The sequence below is a fragment of the Leptodactylus fuscus genome, unplaced genomic scaffold (assembly GCF_031893055.1).
Source record: "Leptodactylus fuscus isolate aLepFus1 unplaced genomic scaffold, aLepFus1.hap2 HAP2_SCAFFOLD_321, whole genome shotgun sequence".
Classification (NCBI taxonomy): Eukaryota; Metazoa; Chordata; class Amphibia; order Anura; family Leptodactylidae; genus Leptodactylus; species Leptodactylus fuscus.
The window spans coordinates 61,632-89,581 of NW_027440344.1; the positions used below are offsets into that span (position 1 = coordinate 61,632).

The 27,950-nt window shown below is 49.9% G+C and overlaps 1 protein-coding gene across 1 annotated transcript; it reads left to right on the forward strand.

The window, feature by feature from the left end:
* Positions 1-63: 63 nt before the first annotated feature.
* Positions 64-27,817, forward strand: LOC142187917 (fibulin-2-like). Its single transcript, XM_075261724.1, has 12 exons — positions 64-1,414; positions 13,281-13,386; positions 19,666-19,795; positions 20,011-20,200; positions 20,515-20,655; positions 20,995-21,138; positions 21,464-21,592; positions 21,667-21,792; positions 22,081-22,197; positions 24,313-24,441; positions 24,749-24,872; positions 27,020-27,817. The coding sequence occupies exons 1-12, from the start codon at positions 64-66 to the stop codon at positions 27,375-27,377; spliced, it is 3,045 nt and encodes a 1,014-aa protein (XP_075117825.1). The 3' UTR covers positions 27,378-27,817.
* The last annotated feature ends 133 nt before the right edge of the window (positions 27,818-27,950 follow it).

The window sequence follows — 27,950 nt, forward strand, 5'->3', positions numbered from 1 at the left end:
CTTTGTATCCTCAGGTTCATCTCATTACGCCTCTGATGATTTTGTATCTCTTGGGCCTCCATCATGAGTAGATTCAGCCAGGAAGGATTTCTGATCTTTTTTGTGGTACTTGTGCAGTGCACCAAACCTTCCGTGTCTCAGACAAACTGTACGGGAGTCGTGTGCCAACCCCCGGAGAACTGTATCCTGGAGGTGGTGGAGGAGGGGTCCTGCTGCCCCTCCTGCGCCCAGTTTGGGTGCCCCTGTGAGGGATATCAGTACTACGACTGCGTCAGTGTGGGATTTCAAGGTGGAAAAGTTCCAGAAGGCGAGTCTTACTTTGTTGACTTTGGCAGTACCGAGTGCACCTGCCCCCCCGGGGGCGGAAGGATCAGCTGCCACTTTATACCATGTCCCGAACTTCCACCAAATTGCATTGACATCATGCAGCCGGCGGACGGTTGCGTCCAGTGTGGTCGGATAGGCTGCATCCATGGCGAGGAGAAGTACGAGGCCGGGCACACCTTTCACATGTCACATTGTAAGTTCTGCCATTGCCCCAATTCTGGGGGGGAGTTAATGTGCTACGCTCTACCTAACTGTGACCTGGAGGTAGATAACACCACCGAGAGCGACCCCGAGAGACAGTACGACTATCCCTACAGCCACGAGCAGGACCTGCTGGAGATTGTGGAGAAAAACAATAACTATAAGAGGAACGCCCTGCAGGATCACTCCATGATGGATTATGAAGACACCACCGATGAGGACGTGACCACCGCACCAACCACTACATCCCCCATCATCCTGGTGGAACTCACCACAACCCATCTCCCAAACCATCCCACCACTCAACCATCTACCACGGCTTCCACTACCAAGAGCAGCACCAACATGGCCCCAAAGACTTCCACCACCAAGAGCAGCACCACCATGGCCCCAAAGACTTCCACCACCAAGAGCAGCACCACCATGGCCCCAAAGACTTCCACCACCAAGAGCAGCGCCACCATGGCCCCAAAGACTTCCACCGAGAGTGGGATCAATGCCAAGACCCCCACCCAACCAGATGTGACAGAGTCAACCCCCAGCCCAGAACCAAGCACCAGCCCAATTCCAACCACAAGACCCACTCCAACCACCAAGCCCAAACCCACCAAGCAAAACAAATCCTTGTCTATGGGAGTCACCACCGAGAAAGGCGAAACCCTGGAATCAGATTCTCAACTTAACAAGACGCAGGAGTCGGATCCAGCCGTAAATAATGAGGAATTCCCAGAAGAGGAAAAGGAAGGAAACACAACAGCACGGAAAGTAACAGCAACATCTGCTGAGCGGAGCCCAAGACCATCCATCGAGCCGCAGGTCACACACCCACATCTGGGCGAGAGGGGAACCCCGAAGGACGTTCTCAACCAATCAAGACAACACCATAGTAAGAGACACCGAGAGACCATAGTCACAGGACAATACACACAGTGATGTCACAGTACAGGATAATACACACAGTGATGTCACAGTACAGAGATAATACACACAGTGATGTCACAGTACAGGATAATACACACAGTGATGTCACAGTACAGGGATAATACACACAGTGATGTCACAGTACAGGGATAATACACACAGTGACGTCACAGTACAGAGACAATACACACAGTGACGTCACAGTACAGAGACAATACACACAGTGACGTCACAGTACAGAGACAATACACACAGTGACGTCACAGTACAGAGACAATACACACAGTGACGTCACAGTACAGAGACAATACACACAGTGACGTCACAGTACAGAGACAATACACACAGTGACGTCACAGTACAGAGACAATACACACAGTGACGTCACAGTACAGAGACAATACACACAGTGACGTCACAGTACAGAGACAATACACACAGTGACGTCACAGTACAGAGACAATACACACAGTGACGTCACAGTACAGAGACAATACACACAGTGACGTCACAGTACAGAGACAATACACACAGTGACGTCACAGTACAGAGACAATACACACAGTGACGTCACAGTACAGAGACAATACACACAGTGACGTCACAGTACAGAGACAATACACACAGTGACGTCACAGTACAGAGACAATACACACAGTGACGTCACAGTACAGAGACAATACACACAGTGACGTCACAGTACAGAGACAATACACACAGTGACGTCACAGTACAGAGACAATACACACAGTGACGTCACAGTACAGAGACAATACACACAGTGACGTCACAGTACAGAGACAATACACACAGTGACGTCACAGTACAGAGACAATACACACAGTGACGTCACAGTACAGAGACAATACACACAGTGACGTCACAGTACAGAGACAATACACACAGTGACGTCACAGTACAGAGACAATACACACAGTGACGTCACAGTACAGAGACAATACACACAGTGACGTCACAGTACAGAGACAATACACACAGTGACGTCACAGTACAGAGACAATACACACAGTGACGTCACAGTACAGAGACAATACACACAGTGACGTCACAGTACAGAGACAATACACACAGTGACGTCACAGTACAGAGACAATACACACAGTGACGTCACAGTACAGAGACAATACACACAGTGACGTCACAGTACAGAGACAATACACACAGTGACGTCACAGTACAGAGACAATACACACAGTGACGTCACAGTACAGAGACAATACACACAGTGACGTCACAGTACAGAGACAATACACACAGTGACGTCACAGTACAGAGACAATACACACAGTGACGTCACAGTACAGAGACAATACACACAGTGACGTCACAGTACAGAGACAATACACACAGTGACGTCACAGTACAGAGACAATACACACAGTGACGTCACAGTACAGAGACAATACACACAGTGACGTCACAGTACAGAGACAATACACACAGTGACGTCACAGTACAGAGACAATACACACAGTGACGTCACAGTACAGAGACAATACACACAGTGACGTCACAGTACAGAGACAATACACACAGTGACGTCACAGTACAGAGACAATACACACAGTGACGTCACAGTACAGAGACAATACACACAGTGACGTCACAGTACAGAGACAATACACACAGTGACGTCACAGTACAGAGACAATACACACAGTGACGTCACAGTACAGAGACAATACACACAGTGACGTCACAGTACAGAGACAATACACACAGTGACGTCACAGTACAGAGACAATACACACAGTGACGTCACAGTACAGAGACAATACACACAGTGACGTCACAGTACAGAGACAATACACACAGTGACGTCACAGTACAGAGACAATACACACAGTGACGTCACAGTACAGAGACAATACACACAGTGACGTCACAGTACAGAGACAATACACACAGTGACGTCACAGTACAGAGACAATACACACAGTGACGTCACAGTACAGAGACAATACACACAGTGACGTCACAGTACAGAGACAATACACACAGTGACGTCACAGTACAGAGACAATACACACAGTGACGTCACAGTACAGAGACAATACACACAGTGACGTCACAGTACAGAGACAATACACACAGTGACGTCACAGTACAGAGACAATACACACAGTGACGTCACAGTACAGAGACAATACACACAGTGACGTCACAGTACAGAGACAATACACACAGTGACGTCACAGTACAGAGACAATACACACAGTGACGTCACAGTACAGAGACAATACACACAGTGACGTCACAGTACAGAGACAATACACACAGTGACGTCACAGTACAGAGACAATACACACAGTGACGTCACAGTACAGAGACAATACACACAGTGACGTCACAGTCCTTCTTAGTTTCGGCCCTCTCTCTCTCTATACATTGACCCTTTCTCCGCTTTTTCCCTTCTTTCCATATAATATCAGTTTTGTTGATCTCGTCCCGGTGGAAGAATTTTCTTGTGGAATTTGCGCAGCGCTCTGATCCCCAGGGGTGTTATCTCTGTAGATAAGAATTGTGTAGACATCAACACCCCGCATGTTCACTGCCGCCCTGCTGGATGGGTGATGTTATCTGACAGCAGGAAGGCAGCACTGCCTGTATAATATGAGTGGTGGTCTCCATTATAGGGGAGGCTCCTCGTCCATAGAGAGTCTAGAAGATTCCATATGAATAGTCTGTTACATTATATGACACAGAGATCAATCACCTGACATCACCACATAACACAGACATGACGCCCTGTACAAGAGGCTGCAAACACCCCGACACCCACTACTGAATCCTTATATATCAGTCTATGCAGAGCCCGCAGGGTTGTCAGCCAGATCTATGTCAGGAGAGGAGAGGCCGACTGTAGGACAGGGGAATACAATCTATTACTATCTGTTATCAGCCATGTCAGGAGGGGAGAGGCCGACTGTAGGACAGGAGAATACAATCTATTACTATCTGTTATCAGCCATGTCAGGAGAGGAGAGGCCGACTGTAGGACAGGGGAATACAATCTATTACTATCTGTTATCAGTCATGTCAGGAGGGGAGAGGCCGACTGTAGGACAGGAGAATACAATCTATTACTATCTGTTATCAGCCATGTCAGGAGAGGAGAGGCCGACTCCTCTTATAATGCTCTGACACTGTTATACTCTCAGGGTTGTCTGGCCCTTTAATAACTACAATTCGCCGCTGTCGTGTTTGTTTCTTTGGTCCTTCTTGTACTTGAGCAATAAAATCCTAAAAAATTATCCAAAATGTTCAGTGGAAATGGCCAACTAATGACAAGGATAATGACTTCCATCCGAAAATCATTTCTCATTCCCTCCACCTCCAGCGTGAAAGACAAATAATCCGTAATCGCTAGGAAGTCTGAGGACCTGGCAGCGGCCGGAGCGGTAATGATGGATCCATGAGGCCATTGGATCACAGTCTGCTGCGGTCATCACATGACTAATACACAAGCCCGCCCTCATCTGCGTCCATCCAGAACATGACCACTCCTGTCACCTCTCTGCTTTACACTGCAGCTCATTAGTCCTATTTACTGCGAGTCCTCGAAGAATGAGACGTTCTAGAACTTTCTAGTAGTCTCTGTGCTTAGAGTCCTCACTATCTGAGGGATTAGGATGGACCCATGTCTTCATCCAGCCTTATCTACCATGTTACCAGGTTACTATGTTGCTATGTTACTTTGTTTCTATCTCTATCTGTCAGTGAATGGAAACAATGTTTCAAATCAGTGTCTGAAAACCTGCCCTGCCCTGACATTTCTCACAGCTGAAGGTTTGTTACAGTTGTATCCAGACTCGTCAATCCTTTGTTACTGGCCTGTTACATTTCACCTGCACTGATACATTGTAGCAAATACAGGAGTGGGGGATATGAACAAGTGAATGGAAAGACACCAGGAGGACAATAGTTTAAGATCTATATATGATGGCGATTATGGCAGGTCGGGGCCACTTGTCCCTCATCCCTATGTTGTGTGCACATGACCTCCAGCTACAGGGGGAGCGAGGAGGGGCGGGGGTCACCGAATACCAACCATAGCCTAGGCCTGTACCAATCAGAGGGGGGGGAGGGGGAGGGGGGGGGTCACCGAATACCAACCATAGCCTAAGCCTGTACCAATGAGAGGGGGGGAGGGGGAGGGGGGGGGGTCACCGAATACCAACCATAGCCTAGGCCTGTACCAATGAGAGGGGGAGGGGGAGGGGAGGGGCGGGGGTCACCGAATACCAACCATAGCCTAGGCCTGTACCAATCAGAGGGGGGGAGGGGGAGGGGGGGGGTCACCGAATACCAACCATAGCCTAGGCCTGTACCAATGAGAGGGGGGGGGAGGGGCAGGGGTCACCGAATACCAACCATAGCCTAGGCCTGTACCAATCAGAGGGGGGAGGAGGGGCGGGGGTCACCGAATACCAACCATAGCCTAGGCCTGTACCAATGAGAGGGGGGGGGGAGGGGCGGGGGTCACCGAATACCAACCATAGCCTAGGCCTGTACCAATCAGAGGGGGGGGGAGGGGGAGGAGTGGGGGTCACCGAATACCAACCATAGCCTAGGCCTGTACCAATCAGAGGGGGGGAGGGGCGGGGGTCACCGAATACCAACCATAGCCTAGGCCTGTACCAATGAGAGGGGGGGAGGAGGGGTGGGGGTCACCGAATACCAACCATAGCCTAAGCCTGTACCAATGTACCAATGGGGGGGGGGGGGGGGAGGGGCGGGGGTCACCGAATACCAACCATAGCCTAGGCCTGTACCAATCAGAGGGGGGGGGGGGGGAGATGCGGGGGTCACCGAATACCAACCATAGCCTAGGGGGGAGGAGGGGCGGAGGAGGGGCGGGGGTCACCGAATACCTGGGCCTTCCTTACATCACACCCCGAGACGCAGCCAAGTCTGTCCTAATAGGAATCACAGACGTATTTTCTTCTTCTCCCGTTTCTGACTCATTCTTTCCCGGCCTTGTTACTCACATTTTACTGCCGGTCTTGGCACGACTGGCGGCGCGGCCTGGCACTGGCGTCCTGCGTGTACAGATGGAGCAGGTTGTAGTGAAGTCATTAAGTATTATTTTCTACCTTAAATCAGTAAATTAGATTTATTCCAACGACATTGAGTCCTGAACACCTTAGGGGAGGGTGCAGGGCGCTGCGTCACTGCCAGGGGGCGCACTAGGTAGGAAATGGAGGGCGGAAAAATGTCGGGATCATCTGCCCCTGCAATAATGGGAATCAGCAAGCAGAGCTGCAGTGTAAAGTATGGGGGACCGAGAAGAAAGGAAATGGACTTAAGAACTTCTAATACTCCAATAAAGATTACAATTAGGATGGAATCACTAATAATAACCAAGTCCTACTAGATGAGAACTGCAGTGTAAAGTATGGAGGAAAGGCTTTGCTGAGACCGAGGACTCCAGTACACCACGTAGCCACGGAGTCGCAGATCATAGCCAGAGCCTAGTGGATCAGGACTGCAGTATAAAGTATGGGGAAGGAACAGGGCTGTAGTCTGAACAGTGTCCAGAGAAGCTGACACTGAGAAAAATACAACTACATATAATATGGAGATAAGAAATAAGATGTAAGCGGACCTGAGCTTGTTACTGACCGGACCTGCTCTTGTTACTGACCGGACCTGCTCTTGTTACTGACCGGACCTGCTCTTGTTACTGACCGGACCTGAGCTTGTTACTGACCGGACCTGAGCTTGTTACTGACCGGACCTGAGCTTGTTACTGACCGGACCTGCGCTTGTTACTGACCGGACCTGCTCTTGTTACTGACCGGACCTGAGCTTGTTACTGACCGGACCTGCTCTTGTTACTGACCGGACCTGCGCTTGTTACTGACCGGACCTGAGCTTGTTACTGACCGGACCTGCGCTTGTTACTGACCGGACCTGAGCTTGTTACTGACCGGACCTGAGCTTGTTACTGACCGGACCTGCTCTTGTTACTGACCGGACCTGAGCTTGTTACTGACCGGACCTGAGCTTGTTACTGACCGGACCTGAGCTTGTTACTGACCGGACCTGCTCTTGTTACTGACCGGACCTGAGCTTGTTACTGACCGGACCTGAGCTTGTTACTGACCGGACCTGCGCTTGTTACTGACCGGACCTGCGCTTGTTACTGACCGGACCTGAGCTTGTTACTGACCGGACCTGAGCTTGTTACTGACCGGACCTGCTCTTGTTACTGACCGGACCTGAGCTTGTTACTGACCGGACCTGAGCTTGTTACTGACCAGACCTGAGCTTGTTACTGACCGGACCTGCTCTTGTTACTGACCGGACCTGCTCTTGTTACTGACCGGACCTGCTCTTGTTACTGACCGGACCTGCTCTTGTTACTGACCGGACCTGAGCTTGTTACTGACCGGACCTGAGCTTGTTACTGACCGGACCTGCTCTTGTTACTGACCGGACCTGAGCTTGTTACTGACCGGACCTGCTCTTGTTACTGACCGGACCTGCGCTTGTTACTGACCGGACCTGAGCTTGTTACTGACCGGACCTGCGCTTGTTACTGACCGGACCTGAGCTTGTTACTGACCGGACCTGAGCTTGTTACTGACCGGACCTGCTCTTGTTACTGACCGGACCTGAGCTTGTTACTGACCGGACCTGAGCTTGTTACTGACCGGACCTGAGCTTGTTACTGACCGGACCTGCTCTTGTTACTGACCGGACCTGAGCTTGTTACTGACCGGACCTGAGCTTGTTACTGACCGGACCTGCGCTTGTTACTGACCGGACCTGCGCTTGTTACTGACCGGACCTGAGCTTGTTACTGACCGGACCTGAGCTTGTTACTGACCGGACCTGCTCTTGTTACTGACCGGACCTGAGCTTGTTACTGACCGGACCTGAGCTTGTTACTGACCGGACCTGAGCTTGTTACTGACCGGACCTGCTCTTGTTACTGACCGGACCTGAGCTTGTTACTGACCGGACCTGAGCTTGTTACTGACCGGACCTGCTCTTGTTACTGACCGGACCTGAGCTTGTTACTGACCGGACCTGCTCTTGTTACTGACCGGACCTGAGCTTGTTACTGACCGGACCTGAGCTTGTTACTGACCGGACCTGAGCTTGTTACTGACCGGACCTGCGCTTGTTACTGACCGGACCTGAGCTTGTTACTGACCGGACCTGCTCTTGTTACTGACCGGACCTGAGCTTGTTACTGACCGGACCTGCGCTTGTTACTGACCGGACCTGAGCTTGTTACTGACCGGACCTGAGCTTGTTACTGACCGGACCTGCTCTTGTTACTGACCGGACCTGAGCTTGTTACTGACCGGACCTGCTCTTGTTACTGACCGGACCTGCTCTTGTTACTGACCGGACCTGAGCTTGTTACTGACCGGACCTGAGCTTGTTACTGACCGGACCTGCTCTTGTTACTGACCGGACCTGAGCTTGTTACTGACCGGACCTGCTCTTGTTACTGACCGGACCTGCTCTTGTTACTGACCGGACCTGAGCTTGTTACTGACCGGACCTGAGCTTGTTACTGACCGGACCTGCTCTTGTTACTGACCGGACCTGAGCTTGTTACTGACCGGACCTGCTCTTGTTACTGACCGGACCTGCTCTTGTTACTGACCGGACCTGAGCTTGTTACTGACCGGACCTGCTCTTGTTACTGACCGGACCTGAGCTTGTTACTGACCGGACCTGAGCTTGTTACTGACCGGACCTGCTCTTGTTACTGACCGGACCTGCTCTTGTTACTGACCGGACCTGCTCTTGTTACTGACCGGACCTGAGCTTGTTACTGACCGGACCTGCTCTTGTTACTGACCGGACCTGCTCTTGTTACTGACCGGACCTGCTCTTGTTACTGACCGGACCTGCTCTTGTTACTGACCGGACCTGCTCTTGTTACTGACCGGACCTGAGCTTGTTACTGACCGGACCTGAGCTTGTTACTGACCGGACCTGCTCTTGTTACTGACCGGACCTGCTCTTGTTACTGACCGGACCTGCTCTTGTTACTGACCGGACCTGCTCTTGTTACTGACCGGACCTGAGCTTGTTACTGACCGGACCTGAGCTTGTTACTGACCGGACCTGCTCTTGTTACTGACCGGACCTGAGCTTGTTACTGACCGGACCTGCTCTTGTTACTGACCGGACCTGAGCTTGTTACTGACCGGACCTGAGCTTGTTACTGACCGGACCTGAGCTTGTTACTGACCGGACCTGCGCTTGTTACTGACCGGACCTGAGCTTGTTACTGACCGGACCTGCTCTTGTTACTGACCGGACCTGAGCTTGTTACTGACCGGACCTGCGCTTGTTACTGACCGGACCTGAGCTTGTTACTGACCGGACCTGAGCTTGTTACTGACCGGACCTGCTCTTGTTACTGACCGGACCTGAGCTTGTTACTGACCGGACCTGCTCTTGTTACTGACCGGACCTGCTCTTGTTACTGACCGGACCTGAGCTTGTTACTGACCGGACCTGAGCTTGTTACTGACCGGACCTGCTCTTGTTACTGACCGGACCTGAGCTTGTTACTGACCGGACCTGCTCTTGTTACTGACCGGACCTGCTCTTGTTACTGACCGGACCTGAGCTTGTTACTGACCGGACCTGAGCTTGTTACTGACCGGACCTGCTCTTGTTACTGACCGGACCTGAGCTTGTTACTGACCGGACCTGCTCTTGTTACTGACCGGACCTGCTCTTGTTACTGACCGGACCTGAGCTTGTTACTGACCGGACCTGCTCTTGTTACTGACCGGACCTGAGCTTGTTACTGACCGGACCTGAGCTTGTTACTGACCGGACCTGCTCTTGTTACTGACCGGACCTGCTCTTGTTACTGACCGGACCTGCTCTTGTTACTGACCGGACCTGAGCTTGTTACTGACCGGACCTGCTCTTGTTACTGACCGGACCTGCGCTTGTTACTGACCGGACCTGCTCTTGTTACTGACCGGACCTGCTCTTGTTACTGACCGGACCTGCTCTTGTTACTGACCGGACCTGCTCTTGTTACTGACCGGACCTGAGCTTGTTACTGACCGGACCTGAGCTTGTTACTGACCGGACCTGCTCTTGTTACTGACCGGACCTGAGCTTGTTACTGACCGGACCTTCACCTTTTGCTGAAATTTTACACCTTTGCGATGTTGTCTCCTTAATCCATACTCCATTCTTTTCACTGCAGCTCATCCTATTCAGACAGGCTGCTGCACATAAGCACAAGCCCTCCTGGCGTACTGCGATTTCACTGAGGGGTTAATCTCTTCTCCAATCTTTGGTTCTTTCATTCTTTTATCTGCCTCAAGGTTTCTTATACCCAAGTTGTAATTTGGATATTTTGACCCCTCGCCGCCATGTTTTTCTTGGCTCCGGCTTTTTCCTCCGGTTTCATATTTACATTATCCCGCGTTCCTTCGCAGATTCGCTCTCCTCGGCATCGCGGCTTTTGACTTCCAGAAATTTTTTATTTTTTTCTAAATTTCCCTTCAGTAGGAAAAAAATGTATCAGCCTAATATAAACAAAACCCGAGCCACAGCCGGAGCGCCGAGCCCCCGGGTAACTCAAGGCGAGGACGCCAGCGAAACGCGTGACTGCGGAGAAAAGGAAAATCAGGGAGAAGGAAAAACAGAAAGGAAACCAGAACGGCACAACAACATGTGTAGAAATGTCCCTCTCTGCACCCGCCCTTCATCTGAGTATTAGGAATAGGACAAAAGTCACTGCCAGAGGGGTCTGGGAGAGGACAGAGGGGTCTGGGGGAGGACAGAGGGGTCTGGGAGAGGACAGAGGGGTCTGGGGGAGGACAGAGGGGTCTGGAGGAGGACAGAGGGGTCTGGGGGAGGACAGAGGGGTCTGGGAGAGGACAGAGGGGTCTGGGGGAGGACAGAGGGGTCTGGGAGAGGACAGAGGGGTCTGGGGGAGGACAGAGGGGTCTAGGGAAGGACAGAGGGGTCTGGAGGAGATAGAGGGGTCTGGGAGAGGACAGAGGGGTCTGGGGGAGGACAGAGGGGTCTGGGGAGGACAGAGGGGTCTGGGGGAGGACAGAGGGGTCTGAGGGAGGACAGAGGGGTCTGGGGGAGGACAGAGGGGTCTGAGGGAGGACAGAGGGGTCTGGGAGAGGACAGAGGGGTCTGGGGGAGGACAGAGGGGTCTGGAGGAGATAGAGGGGTCTGGGAGAGGACAGAGGGGTCTGGGGGAGGACAGAGGGGTCTGGGAGAGGACAGAGGGGTCTGGGGGAGGACAGAGGGGTCTGGAGGAGATAGAGGGGTCTAGGGGAGGACAGAGGGGTCTGGGGGAGGACAGAGGGGTCTGGGGGAGGACACAGGGGTCTGGGGGAGGACAGAGGGGTCTGGAGGAGATAGAGGGGTCTAGGGGAGGACAGAGGGGTCTGGAGGAGGACAGAGGGGTCTGGAGGAGATAGAGGGGTCTAGGGGAGGACAGAGGGGTCTGGAGGAGATAGAGGGGTCTGGAGGAGATAGAGGGGTCTGGGAGAGGACAGAGGGGTCTGGGGAGGACGGAGGGGTCTGGGGGAGGACAGAGGGGTCTGGGGGAGGACAGAGGGGTCTGGGGGAGGACAGAGGGGTCTGGGGGAGGACAGGGAGGTCTGGGGGAGGACAGAGGGGTCTGGGGGAGGACAGAGGGGTCTGGGGGAGGACACAGGGGTCTGGGGGAGGACAGGGAGGTCTGGGGGAGGACAGAGGGGTCTGGGGGAGGACAGAGGGGTCTGGAGGAGATAGAGGGGTCTGGGAGAGGACAGAGGGGTCTGGGAGAGGACAGAGGGGTCTGGGAGAGGACAGAGGGGTCTGGGGAAGACAGAGGGGTCTGGGAGAGGACAGAGGGGTCTGGGGGAGGACAGAGGGGTCTGGGGGAGGACAGAGGGGTCTGGGAGAGGACAGAGGGGTCTGGGAGAGGACAGAGGGGTCTGGGAGAGGACAGATGGGTCTGGGGGAGGACAGAGGGGTCTGGGGGAGGACAGGGAGGTCTGGGGGAGGACAGAGGGGTCTGGGAGAGGACAGAGGGGTCTGGGGGAGGACAGAGGGGTCTGGGGGAGGAGAGGGGGGTCTGGGGGAGGAGAGAGGGGTCTGAGAGAGGATGGAGGGGTCTGGGGGAGGACAGAGGGGTCTGGGGGAGGACAGAGGGGTCTGGGAGAGGACAGAGGGGTCTGGGGGAGGACAGGGGGGTCTGGGGGAGGAGAGGGGGGTCTGGGGGAGGAGAGAGGGGTCTGAGAGAGGATGGAGGGGTCTGGGGGAGGAGAGGGGGGTCTGGGGGAGGAGAGAGGGGTCTGGGGGAGGAGAGAGGGGTCTGGGAGAGGACAGAGGGGTCTGGGGGAGGACAGAGGGGTCTGGGAGAGGATGGAGGGGTCTGGGGGAGGAGAGGGGGGTCTGGGGGAGGAGAGAGGGGTCTGGGGGAGGACAGAGGGGTCTGGGGGAGGAGAGAGGGGTCTGGGGGAGGACAGAGGGGTCTGGAGTGGGATCGCAGTATTTTGCAGCAGCATATTCCCTTCTCCTTATTGAGAACACATGCATGCTTGGCCGAATCAGTGACAGCTTCAGTTCTCCAGGTTATTTTCTGGATCTGGCGCTCTCTTATATTACAACCTTGGGCCACATAACACCATATAGAAGGTTCTCCTGCTCTCCCTGTGACGTCGGCTCTTGGCTGTTCTTGGCGCTCCTCCAATATCCTCCAGTATCCTCCAGTATCCTCCAATATCCTCCAGAACCTCCTGATTTCTTCTAGAAGCTTCTAATGCATATTTCCATTGTCATTAATGTTTTCTTTCCTCTTTCAGGATCTTCTAAGGAGCTGATGGAGACGTGTTGTGCGGCCGGCCAGCAGTGGTCCATCGACCATGGAGAATGTGAGAACATGCCTTACAGCACCTCGGAGGACTGCAGGTATGTCACCAATGTCAGGACCCCCATGATCCGGCCCGGATTACAGCGGCCAGGAATCCTGATCCCAGATTATCACATCCATCTCCTGCCGTCTGGGTGGAGGAAATTCCTCTGTGGAGGAGGAAAGTGTTTTGTCTTGTCCCAGAGATGAAATCATCTGATAGATGAGACACTTTCTAAGAAACGTATCCTCATGTAAGTGCAGCAGCCAGCAGGGGGCGACATTGGGCTCCTCCCATGGGATTGTGAATATCTGATCTCCCCCGGGGCAGGATAGGAAGGATTTCAAGCTTTGGATTGATAAACCATCTGCACCACACGGCCCAGTAATGGTTCCTGCGCCGAGGATGGGAATACCAGCTGTGGGTGGAGTTGTCCTTTAAGCCCTGGTTTTGGGGGGCAGCGTATTCAGATTTCCAAACACAGAGAACCTGATCCGGTGTCTGGAGCCGGGGAGTCGGAGCGGCCGCTCAGTAATTGAACACAACTGTTGGTTATGGCGTCTACGCTACAGCGCACATTCGTCGCTGCACGAGGAAATTAGATTAACATGGAAAATGCTGGAAGCTTCAGCCGCAGATCCCAAGGAAATACCAAGAATCGCATAAAAACTCCAAAAACACAAATAAAATCCATTTACAAGATTCTTCAGAAGTTTTATACATGATGGGCTCCGGAGAGACGGTCCAGGGGCCACACGACATACTGATGGCAGTCACACAATCCATGAAGCTCGCTGCTATGTGATAGAAGTTTGTTCATCCTGAGCCACCTGGTTCAGTACAGCTCTGTTCATCCTGAGCCGCCTGGTTCAGCACAACTCTGTTCATCCTGAGTCTCCTGGTTCAGCACACCTCTGTTCATCCTGAGCCACCTGGTTCAGCACAGCTCTGTTCATCCTGAGCCACCTGGTTCAGCACAGCTCTATTCATCCTGAGCCGCCTGGTTCAGCACATCTCTGTTCATCCTGAGCCGCCTGGTTCAGCACATCTCTGTTCATCCTGAGCCTCCTGGTACAGTACAGCTCTGTTCATCCTGAGCCTCCTGGTACAGTACAGCTCTGTTCATCCTGAGCCGCCTGGTTCAGCACATCTCTGTTCATCCTGAGCCTCCTGGTACAGTACAGCTCTGTTCATCCTGAGCCTCGTAGTTCAGCACAGCTCTGTTCATCCTGAGCCTCCTGGTTTGGCACAGCTCTGCTCATCCTGAGCCTCCTGGTACAGTACAGCTCTGTTCATCCTGAGCCGCCTGGTTCAGCACACCTCTGTTCATCCTGAGCCTCCTGGTACAGTACAGCTCTGTTCATCCTGAGCCTCCTGGTACAGTACAGCTCTGTTCATCCTGAGCCTCCTGGTTCAGCACAGGAATGTTCATCCTGAGCCCTCTGGTTCAGCACAGCTCTGTTCATCCTGAGCCTCCTGGTTCGGCACAGCTCTGTTCATCCTGAGCCTCCTGGTTCGGCACAGCTCTGTTCATCCTGAGCCGCCTGTTTCAGACAGACAGATGTGTTACACAGGCTCAGATGAGTGTGTGGGGTCGCTCATTATTTTTGGTGTCGGCTCTATGGGCTGCTGTACAGATCCGCACCTGGAGAACAGATGGAAAACAGTAAAAATGACAAAATCAATGTTGTAAATTGTCGCCAGTGACTCCTCTGGTCTGTGTAGTCGTAGTCGGCCACAGCCACTGATCCGGAATATCTGATGCTCCGGCCTCGCTCAGGTCTCTGACATACATGGAGGAGGAATCTCAGCTCTATCTGCATTTCCCTGCCCGTGGGATCTACAGAGGGACGTGTAACACTTCCCAGGCGCGGCCCATTATACTGTCAGTGTAGCATTCCCCATTCCATACGGCGAGGTCTATTAGAACGTTGTACAACAAGCAGAGCCCTGTCCTCTCCCCGGGGGGCTCCGCACTGCGATCACATACAGATGTGGAGACTTCCCTGCCGGAGACTCTGACCCGAAGAGACTTTACAGTCCTTAAAGGGATCTGAGCGTGTATTCCAGGCTGAAGAATCCAGTGGATCGGGGGGATCTAGTCACTGACAGTATCTCATAGGACAAGGCCACATAGGCGAAAATCCATCCTGACCTAGGAGTCTGTTCACACATGGCACATTTACTGCAGGCTCACAGATGGAACTTGTAGAAATGCGTGTCCTCGCTGTCAGCGCCATCTGAAATAATTGTCCAGTTGCAGAAATGTTTTGCCTTGTGTGTATAGATCCCAGTGCTGAGGGTTTGTTACAATTGTATCCATCTAGACAATGCTCTGTGAGCTAAACAGACTGATACATTGTAACAAGCTATCAGGCTGCAGACAGCATTGTGCTACCGATGTGTTTAGCTCACAGGGGATTGTTCACACCGATACATTGCAGCAAAGCCTCAGCTGTGAGACAGATCAGGTCGGGACAGGATTCAGGTGACAACCAGCAGAAGCTGCAGAACATTTCACCACACAGTGACAGGCCGAGGTAACCGGGCGACAGAATAATATTGTCCTGTGACGTCTCCGCAGCTGGAGGTGTGTAATATCGGAGGGGCGGCGGTTGGCGGCGGTCTCCGGTCGTCTCACACGCTCACTGGCAGCGACTACTGAACTGCTGAGAGTAAAATGGATTTGTGCAGCGTCTGGTAGTGATGGCGAAAACAGCTGCAGCCCCGGGCCCTGTGTCCATGGAGGAAGTATAGGGGCCCCTGCAGGCTACTGGAGAACATGACAATGGGGCCCCTGCAGGCTACTGGAGAACATGACAATGGGGCCCCTGCAGGCAACTGGAGAACATGGCAATGGGGCCCCTGCAGGCAACTGGAGAACATGGCAATGGGGCCCCTGCAGGCAACTGGAGAACATGGCAATGGGGCCCCTACAGGCTACTGGAGGACATGGCAATGGGGCCCCTACAGGCTACTGGAGAACATGACAATGGGACCCCTGCAGGCAACTGGAGAACATGGCAATGGGGCCCCTGCAGGCAACTGGAGAACATGGCAATGGGGCCCCTACAGGCTACTGGAGAACATGACAATGGGGCCCCTGCAGGCTACTGGAGAACATGACAATGGGGCCCCTGCAGGCAACTGGAGAACATGGCAATGGGGCCCCTGCAGGCAACTGGAGAACATGGCAATGGGGCCCCTACAGGCTACTGGAGAACATGGCAATGGGGCCCCTACAGGCTACTGGAGGACATGGCAATGGGGCCCCTACAGGCTACTGGAGAACATGACAATGGGACCCCTGCAGGCAACTGGAGAACATGGCAATGGGGCCCCTGCAGGCAACTGGAGAACATGGCAATGGGGCCCCTACAGGCTACTGGAGAACATGGCAATGGGGCCCCTGCAGGCAACTGGAGAACATGGCAATGGGGCCCCTGCAGGCTACTGGAGAACATGACAATGGGGCCCCTGCAGGCTACTGGAGAACATGACAATGGGGCCCCTGCAGGCAACTGGAGAACATGGCAATGGGGCCCCTACAGGCTACTGGAGGACATGGCAATGGGGCCCCTGCAGGCAACTGGAGAACATGGCAATGGGGCCCCTGCAGGCAACTGGAGAACATGGCAATGGGGCCCCTGCAGGCTACTGGAGAACATGACAATGGGGCCCCTGCAGGCTACTGGAGAACATGACAATGGGGCCCCTGCAGGCAACTGGAGAACATGGCAATGGGGCCCCTACAGGCTACTGGAGGACATGGCAATGGGGCCCCTACAGGCTACTGGAGAACATGGCAATGGGGCCCCTACAGGCTACTGGAGAACATGGCAATGGGGCCCCTACAGGCTACTGGAGAACATGACAATGGGGCCCCTACAGGTAACTGGAGAACATGGCAATGGGGCCCCTGCAGGCTACTGGAGAACATGGCAATGGGGCCCCTGCAGGCTACTGGAGAACATGGCAATGGGGCCCCTACAGGCTACTGGAGGACATGGCAATGGGGCCCCTACAGGCTACTGGAGGACATGGCAATGGGGCCCCTACAGGTAACTGGAGAACATGGCAATGGGGCCCCTGCAGGCTACTGGAGAACATGGCAATGGGGCCCCTGCAGGCAAGTAAAGAACATGGCAATGGGGCCCCTACAGGCTACTGGAGAACATGGCAATGGGGCCCCTACAGGTAACTGGAGAACATGGCAATGGGGCCCCTACAGGCTACTGGAGGACATGGCAATGGGGCCCCTACAGGCTACTGGAGGACATGGCAATGGGGCCCCTACAGTCAACTGGAGAACATGGCAATGGGGCCCCTACAGGCTACTGGAGAACATGGCAATGGGGCCCCTGCAGGCTACTGGAGAACATGGCAATGGGGCCCCTACAGGCTACTGGAGAACATGGCAATGGGGCCCCTACAGGCTACTGGAGAACATGGCAATGGGGCCCCTGCAGGCTACTGGAGAACATGGCAATGGGGCCCCTACAGGCTACTGGAGAACATGGCAATGGGGCCCCTACAGGCTACTGGAGAACATGGCAATGGGGCCCCTGCAGGCTACTGGAGGACTCTACTAGAGATACAATGGGGCCCCTGCAGGCTACTGGAGGACTCTACTAGAGATACAATGGGGCCCCTGCAGGCTATGAGATGACGTTGCTGCCGCTCTCCCAAGGACCCTTCAGTGCCGGCAGAGATCTAGATATGCAGAGGGGTCTGGATACTCCAGAGCTGCCTTGTGAGTCTAGAAGAAGACTATAGATGGCCGTATAGGATACAGTATATAGTATAGCAGGGACTGTGTGCCCCTCCCCCTCCTCTGTCACCTTAGACCTTCCCACTATATCACCAGGGGGAGGGGATTGTAGTCCGGCACATATACGGCACCTATATATGTATACATATTATATATAGGACCTCGCTGTCTGCGGCTGATGTGACATCACTGGATTTCAGGGCTGAGCAGATATTTGGCAAGTGTCACATTGTAACAGAAAACATCCTGAGATGAAGCCAAGACGTCTCCTCTATGTAATGAACTCATGATTGTTGCATTCGCCCCGGCACAATTCTAGGGGGCGGAGTCAGTTTTGGGATTTGGAGAGTCCTGTACAGGAGATATAGAGGTGACGTACGATCTGTAATATTATTAGAGGGGCAGTCCCATGAAACACGAAAGACTCGGGAACTACGAGTATATACTATGTATATAGGGCCAAGGGGGCCCCGCCAATCACCAGGGTATAAACTAGTGGTCACGCCTGTGCCCTGCTGCGCCACTCAATGTCTATGGGGCTGACAGAGGGAGACAGTGCCCATGGTTACCTCCCAGTGATCTCTGTATGCTCACCGAGCATGCCCACAACACTCACATAACATTCAGTAGATGATTTACAAAGCTCACCTCCTCCTCCTTCCTGCACAGGTCACAGAGCATGCCCACAACACTCTCCCATACAAAGTCAATAGATGACAGTTACAATTGAGCTCACCTCCTCCTCCTTCCTGCACAGGTCACAGAGCATGCCCACAACACTCTCCCATACAAAGTCAATAGATGACAGTTACAATTGAGCTCACCTCCTCCTCCTTCCTGCACAGGTCACAGAGCATGCCCACAACACTCTCCCATACAAAGTCAATAGATGACAGTTACAATTGAGCTCACCTCCTCCTCCTTCCTGCACAGGTCACAGAGCATGCCCACAACACTCTCCCATACAAAGTCAATAGATGACAGTTACAATTGAGCTCACCTCCTCCTCCTTCCTGCACAGGTCACAGAGCATGCCCACAACACTCTCCCATACAAAGTCAATAGATGACAGTTACAATTGAGCTCACCTCCTCCTCCTTCCTGCACAGGTCACAGAGCATGCCCACAACACTCTCCCATACAAAGTCAATAGATGACAGTTACAATTGAGCTCACCTCCTCCTCCTTCCTGCACAGGTCACAGAGCATGCCCACAACACTCTCCCATACAAAGTCAATAGATGACAGTTACAATTGAGCTCACCTCCTCCTCCTTCCTGCACAGGTCACAGAGCATGCCCACAATACTCCTAAAGAGATGTGGCCACAGCTCTCTCCTCTCTACCCTCTGACTCCTGCACAGGTCACAGAGCATGCCCACAACACTCTCCCATACAAGTCAATGGCTTGTATCCAATCTGCAGGCTCCTATGATCTATGTGGCTGCTGTAAAGTGAATGCTTATATGCTGTTAATAACAGACAAGATGGCCGCCCCATGACATGTAGGAAAATAGAATATCAGGAAATACAAATAAATGCGAGGTCTCGGCCTTCCCATCTGCAGGCTGGCGGAGCGGCAATGCTGCATCTCCTACATCAAGGATAACACGTGTATCGCCGGGATGATCGCCGCCAAGGAAGACGGAATCTGCCTCCAGACGGAGAACGACCCTTGTGAGCGCTCACACTTCAAGGTGAGGTCATCATGTCTTATCATTAGCAGAGTGGGCAGAGGGCGCCCCTGGTGGTCAGTGGGAGGTTAGTGCCCTGGGCTCCGATCCTGCCACACCTGTGTCCTGCACCGTCCTCTTACAGTCCCGGCTACTATGGGGCCCCAGGGTGCAGGGCCCGGATACATTTGGCTCCATGTTGTCACCTCTGATGGTTCTGTGTCCTGTTCACACTGCAGCTTTGCTGTGACTGCTGCTCCCTGGGCCTGAAGATCAGGAAGGAAGGAGAATCCTGCGAGACCAACCTGAACCTGGGCTACCCCTGTAACCACATGGTGCTGCTGTGCTGCAACGGGGACGAGCTGCCGCTGCCGCTGCCGGACATCAGGATTCTGCCAAAACCCGAACCAACACCCAAAGCGGAGAAAGGTAAAAGCCAAGAGGCGACCGAAAGGTAACATGTCCGGATATAAAGGGTGCGCAGAACACCACAACATCGCTGCGCCCCATCTAGCATCTCTGTGAATCTTCTACCACTCCTGTGTACGCCCATGTGTCTCCATGGTAAGAGACTACAATGCGCCCCCTGTAGTCAGACCTGAGCTGTCGGTTATAGAGAAGTCCGGAGGGGTCGGGTAACTGGTGACCGCAGGATCAGACTACAGGGGGATGGCTGTAGTCTGTTATCATGGAGACACCTGCCCCCCCCCCCCCCCAATACTTCCATCCCTGTATCTTTATAGACTCCGATGTCGATGAGTGCGCCCTGAATACTCACACCTGCGGGAAAGGAGAGCGCTGTGTGAACACGGTGGGATCGTTTGTGTGCGTTGTGGAGGTGACATGTGACACGGGGTTCATGCTGGAAGAAGGAGTCTGTCAAGGTGAGGGTTAATATTTCAATCCTTTGTTACAATGTATCGGTGTTGTGTCCTTTATTACATTGTCTCCATGTAGATTATATTTTGTTACAATGTATCAGTGTAGCATCCTCTATTACAATGTCTCCATGTAGATTATATTTTGTTACAATGTATCAGTGTTGCGTCCTCTGCTCTAGACTCCAGTATCTCGTCTCTTCCCAACACTGATACATTGTAACAAACATAGTGAGAAGCCAATTATGGGCCTGTAGTAAACACTGAGGACCATTCACACTTGTGCCCCCTGCTGTCTGACTGCTGCACTGTGTGAATACCGGACTGACCATCCTCTTCCTCCAGATATTGATGAGTGCTCGTCCATCTCAGCCCCCTGCAAGCAAGGATTCGCCTGTATCAACACCCTGGGGTCGTACGTGTGCCAGCGCAAACACCTGAACTGCAACCGAGGATACAAGTCCAACGAGAACGGGACGGTCTGCATCGGTGAGGAGGGTTGTCCTGTATGTATATAGTGCTGAGCGGGGGCCCACTGACCGTCCGGGGCCCCTCAGCCCTCACCTACCACTGACACTGCTGCTGCTTTCCTATGTGATGCCCCCTCAGGTCCAGTGTTAGGTGACACTTCTCACAGCAGAGGGTTTGTTACAATGTTGCAGCAGTATAATCCGCCTTCTGTGTGTCCTGATAGTTGGTTACAATGTCTCCGCCTGATCAGTGGGGGCCCGGTGACTGGGGCCGGGTATGATGGGCCCCTGACTACTGTACTTGTCTGTGTTTGTCGCCTGACACCTCTCTCTCTCTGTTGCAGACATTGATGAGTGTTCCGGTGCCGCGCACAACTGCTCCAGTGAACAGACCTGCTACAACCTCCCCGGCTCGTACCGCTGCGACTGTAAGGCCGGGTATCGCTTTGACACGTTCCGGAGGAGATGTTTGGGTAGGCGACTGGCGGGATTATAATCTGATTACAAACTCCACTACACCCGGCTACAGCCTGTCCTCTTCTTACAGACGTCAATGAGTGCTGGGTGTACCCGGGCAGAATGTGTCACCACACCTGCGAGAATACGGTGGGCTCTTACCGCTGCTCCTGCTTCGCCGGCTTCCGACTAGGGCAGGACGGGAAACATTGTGAAGGTAAATCTGGACTGCCCAGATTATGTGTGATGAGCCCCTTCCCCCGCTGCCCATAGACCGGCAATGATATACTGTTTGCTGTGCTTTCTGAGTGTCAGTCTACACTGTAGTCCGGTCATTCTACCCATGAACCAGGAAGCTCAGGATGAACAGACTACAGGTTACACATAACCAGGCTGAGATCTATGGGGATAAATATAAAGCTCGAGCGCTCTAGCTGCGTCTCCGGACGTTCATTGTGCAGGTCATTTGTATCTGGTCATGTGACCTGTGATTCTTTTCATGCAGATATTAATGAGTGTGAGCAGAATCCGTGTAACCAGGAGTGCACCAATATCTACGGCTCCTACCAGTGTTACTGCAAGGAGGGGTATAAGCTGGGGGACGACGGCACCACCTGCGAAGGTAACGGGGACTTTGGGCTCAGAATGGTGTATAGAGGTATTAATGGTGCACAATATGGTACTACAGTGATATGGATGTCCTGTATGCTCCGGCTATTGGTGCATTGCATAGATCTAGTTTACTATTGCACAATTTAGTACCATTATTATTATTACACTGTATATTCCTATTATTATTACACTGTATATTACTATTATTATTATTACACTGTATATTCCTATTATTATTACACTGTATATTCCTATTATTATTACACTGTATATTACCATTATTATTACACTGTATATTACTATTATTATTACACTGTATATTCATATTATTATTACACTGTATATTCCTACTATTATTACACTGTATATTCCTATTATTATTACACTGTATATTACCATTATTATTACACTGTATATTCCTATTATTATTACACTGTATATTCCTATTATTATTACACTGTATATTCCTATTATTATTACACTGTATATTACCATTATTATTACACTGTATATTACTATTATTATTACACTGTATATTCCTATTATTATTACACTGTATATTCCTACTATTATTACACTGTATATTCCTATTATTATTACACTGTATATTACCATTATTATTACACTGTATATTCCTATTATTATTACACTGTATATTCCTATTATTAATACACTGTATATTACTATTATTATTACACTGTATATTCCTATTATTATTACACTGTATATTACTATTATTATTACACTGTATATTACTATTATTATTACACTGTATATTACCATTATTATTACACTGTATATTCCTATTATTATTACACTGTATATTACCATTATTATTACACTGTATATTACTATTATTATTACACTGTATATTCCTATTATTAATACACTGTATATTACTATTATTATTACACTGTATATTACTATTATTATTACACTGTATATTCCTATTATTATTACACTGTATATTACTATTATTATTACACTGTATATTCCTATTATTATTACACTGTACATTACTATTATTATTACACTGTATATTCCTATTATTATTACACTGTATATTACCATTATTATTACACTGTATATTACTATTATTATTACACTGTATATTCCTATTATTAATACACTGTATATTACTATTATTATTACACTGTATATTACTATTATTATTACACTGTATATTCCTATTATTATTACACTGTATATTACCATTATTATTACACTGTATATTCCTATTATTATTACACTGTATATTCCTATTATTAATACACTGTATATTACTATTATTACACTGTATATTACTATTATTATTACACTGTATATTCCTATTATTAATACACTGTATATTACTATTATTACACTGTATATTACTATTATTATTACACTGTATATTCCTATTATTATTACACTGTATATTCCTATTATTAATACACTGTATATTACTATTATTATTACACTGTATATTACTATTATTATTACACTGTATATTACTATTATTATTATTACACTGTATATTCCTATTATTATTACACTGTATATTCCTATTATTATTGCACTGTATATTACTATTATTATTACACTGTATATTACTATTATTATTACACTGTATATTACTATTATTATTATTACACTGTATATTACTATTATTATTACACTGTATATTACTATTATTATTATTACACTGTATATTCCTATTATTATTACACTGTATATTCCCATTATTATTACACTGTATATTCCTATTATTATTACACTGTATATTACTATTATTAATACACTGTATATTACTATTAATACACTGTATATTACTATTATTATTATTACACTGTATATTCCTATTATTATTACACTGTATATTCCTATTATTATTACACTGTATATTCCTATTATTATTGCACTGTATATTACTATTATTATTACACTGTATATTCCCATTATTATTACACTGTATATTCCTATTATTATTACACTGTATATTCCTATTATTATTACACTGTATATTACTATTATTATTACACTGTATATTACTATTATTATTATTACACTGTATATTCCTATTATTATTACACTGTATATTCCTATTATTATTGCACTGTATACTCCTGATTCTTTCCTATTCCAGACATTGATGAATGCCGCCAGAGTATCGGATCTCTCTGCACTTTTGCCTGTGTCAACACCCCAGGAAGTTACCACTGTGCGTGCCCGGAGCACGGCTACACAATGTCCGCCAATGGGCTAACGTGCAAAGGTAATAAGTAGCCACAAAGGACACACCAATGTCCCACTAGTCATTGGATGGATTGTAGCACCATCTAGTGGCTGGATGAGGGTAGTGCAGGATAATCACATTCTGTTCTGCATCAGATCCAGGTCAGTGATTTGTTCTCTACATATTGGTGACTGTGTCAGATCTGATCAGTATGGGAGACATAATAATAATAATAATAATAATAATAATAATAATAATAATAATAATAATAATAATAATAGATGTAATAATATATCATAATACTAATAATTAATATAATAATTCATCTGTTACTTTCCTTGGTCAGATATTGATGAGTGTGAAATCGGGATCCACAACTGCACATCAGCGGAGGAATGTTACAACATCCAGGGGAGTCACAAATGTCTGTCCTTCGACTGCCCAGAAAATTACCGTAAAGTCTCCAATGGGTACGTTATATAGAGAGCAAATATATTTATAATATTGAGCACAATGTATAGAAAGTCTGAGGTCAGCTCCTGTGCTCCCTCTAGTGGTGACTGTATATAATCAGTCTGCAGTCAGCTCCTGAGCTCCCTCTAGTGGTGACTGTATATAATCAGTCTGCGGTCAGCTCCTGAGCTCCCTCTAGTGGTGACTGTATATAATCAGTCTGCAGTCAGCTCCTGAGCTCCCTCTAGTGGTGACTGTATATAATCAGTCTGCGGTCAGCTCCTGAGCTCCCCCTAGTGGTGGCTGTATATAATCAGTCTGCGGTCAGCTCCTGAGCTCCCCCTAGTGGTGGCTGTATATAATCAGTCTGCGGTCAGCTCCTGAGCTCCCTCTAGTGGTGACTGTATATAATCAGTCTGCGGTCAGCTCCTGAGCTCCCTCTAGTGGTGACTGTATATAATCAGTCTGCAGTCAGCTCCTGAGCTCCCCTAGTGGTGACTGTATATAATCAGTCTGCAGTCAGCTCCTGAGCTCCCTCTAGTGGTGACTGTATATAATCAGTCTACGGTCAGCTCCTGAGCTCCCTCTAGTAATGACTGTATATAATCAGTCTACGGTCAGCTCCTGAGCTCCCTCTAGTGCTGACTGTATATAATCAGTCTGCGGTCAGTTCCTGAGCTCCCTCTAGTGGTGACTGTATATAATCAGTCTGCGGTCAGCTCCTGAGCTCCCTCTAGTGGTGACTGTATATAATCAGCCTGCGGTCAGCTCCTGAGCTCCCTCTAGTGGTGACTGTATATAATCAGTCTGCAGTCAGCTCCTGAGCTCCCTCTAGTGGTGACTGTATATAATCAGTCTTCGGTCAGCTCCTGAGCCCCCTCTAGTGGTGACGGTATATAATCAGTCTGTGGTCAGCTCCTGAGCTCCCTCTAGTGGTGACTGTATATAATCAGTCTGTGGTCAGCTCCTGAGCTCCCTCTAGTGGTGACTGTATATAATCAGCCTGTGGTCAGCTCCTGAGCTCCCTCTAGTGGTGACTGTATATAATCAGTCTGCGGTCAGCTCCTGAGCTCCCTCTAGTAATGACTGTATATAATCAGTCTGCAGTCAGTTCCTGAGCTCCCTCTAGTGGTGACTGTATATAATCAGTCTGCAGTCAGCTCCTGAGCTCCCTCTAGTGGTGACTGTATATAATCAGTCTGCGGTCAGCTCCTGAGCTCCCTCTAGTGGTGACTGTATATAATCAGTCTGCAGTCAGTTCCTGAGCTCCCTCTAGTGGTGACTGTATATAATCAGTCTGCAGTCAGCTCCTGAGCTCCCTCTAGTGGTGACTGTATATAATCAGTCTGCGGTCAGCTCCTGAGCTCCCTCTAGTGATGACTGTATATAATCAGTCTGTGCTCAGCTCCTGAGCTCCCTCTAGTGCTGACTGTGTATAATCAGTCTGCGGTCAGCTCCTGTGCTCCCTCTAGTGGTGACTGTATATAATCAGTCTGCGGTCAGCTCCTGAGCTCCCCTAGTGGTGACTGTATATAATCAGTCTGCGGTCAGCTCCTGAGCTCCCTCTAGTAATGACTGTATATAATCAGTCTGCAGTCAGTTCCTGAGCTCCCTCTAGTGGTGACTATATATAATCAGTCTGCAGTCAGCTCCTGAGCTCCTCTAGTGGTGACTGTATATAATCAGTCTGCGGTCAGCTCCTGAGCTCCCTCTAGTGGTGACTGTATATAATCAGTCTGCGGTCAGCTCCTGAGCTCCCCTAGTGGTGACTGTATATAATCAGTCTGCGGTCAGCTCCTGAGCTCCCTCTAGTGGTGACTGTATATAATCAGTCTGCGGTCAGCTCCTGAGCTCCCCTAGTGGTGACTGTATATAATCAGTCTGTGGTCAGCTCCTGAGCTCCCTCTAGTAATGACTGTATATAATCAGTCTGCAGTCAGTTCCTGAGCTCCCTCTAGTGGTGACTGTATATAATCAGTCTGCGGTCAGCTCCTGAGCTCCCTCTAGTAATGACTGTATATAATCAGTCTGCAGTCAGTTCCTGAGCTCCCTCTAGTGGTGACTGTATATAATCAGTCTGCGGTCAGCTCCTGAGCTCCCTCTAGTGGACATTGCCTTGTATGTTAATTAATCTGATTCCTCACGTAATGTTCTCTCTTTACAGACAATGTGAGCGGATTAGCTGCATCAACTACCAGGACTGTCAGAACACCCCGCTGAGGATCTCCTACCATCGCCTTACCTTCCCCACCGGTGTGGTGGTCCCGGCTCAGATATTCCGCATCTCCCCGTCTCCTGCCTACGCCGGTGATAATATCATCATGGACATCAAGAAAGGAAACGAGGAAAATTATTTCAGTGTCAGGAAATTGAACCCGTACACGGGGATCCTCTACCTGCAGAGACCCCTCCGCAAACCGAAGGACTTCCTGCTGGACGTGGAGATGAAGCTTTACCGCCAGGGGAGCGTCACCACCTTCCTGTCCAGGATCTATATATTTATAACTGCGCCCACCTCCTAATAGGACAGAGGGCCATGCACATACGGAAGGGGTAACCTAGGAATGGGTCATGTGACCTGTCCTAGCGCAGCGTCACCGGAGACAGGGCAGGGTGAGATATCTCTGCGTATAGGACTCCTGTAGCCGGCATTGTAACCTCCATATCCCTCAGTTATCTGTGTAATATTCACACTCAGGTGAAGGCTCCGGCTTCTGTTTGGCGCCATTTTGTTATATTATTTATCCCTTCATTGCTAGGACTAGTGACGGCGAGGCGTCTGCTGCCTCGTACCTCATTAGTATCACAAGGTGATAGAGACTTGATACAATCATTCTCATACACATTGGCCACGCCCAGAAAATGGCAGCTCCACAATCATGTAAAGGGTTAATTGTCATTCCCGCTCGTATATTTTATATATGTTATGTTCTAGGCCATCTAAGGGTTAACACGTATCAGATCTGTGGTATGTTATTTATTATGTTGTAATTTATGTAAATGAATGTAACTTTCTTTAATCGCACAATTAAAAGCCAGAAAATCAGAATGTTGTCAGATTTATCCTGGGAGGGGAATCATACCGAAAGCAGAGC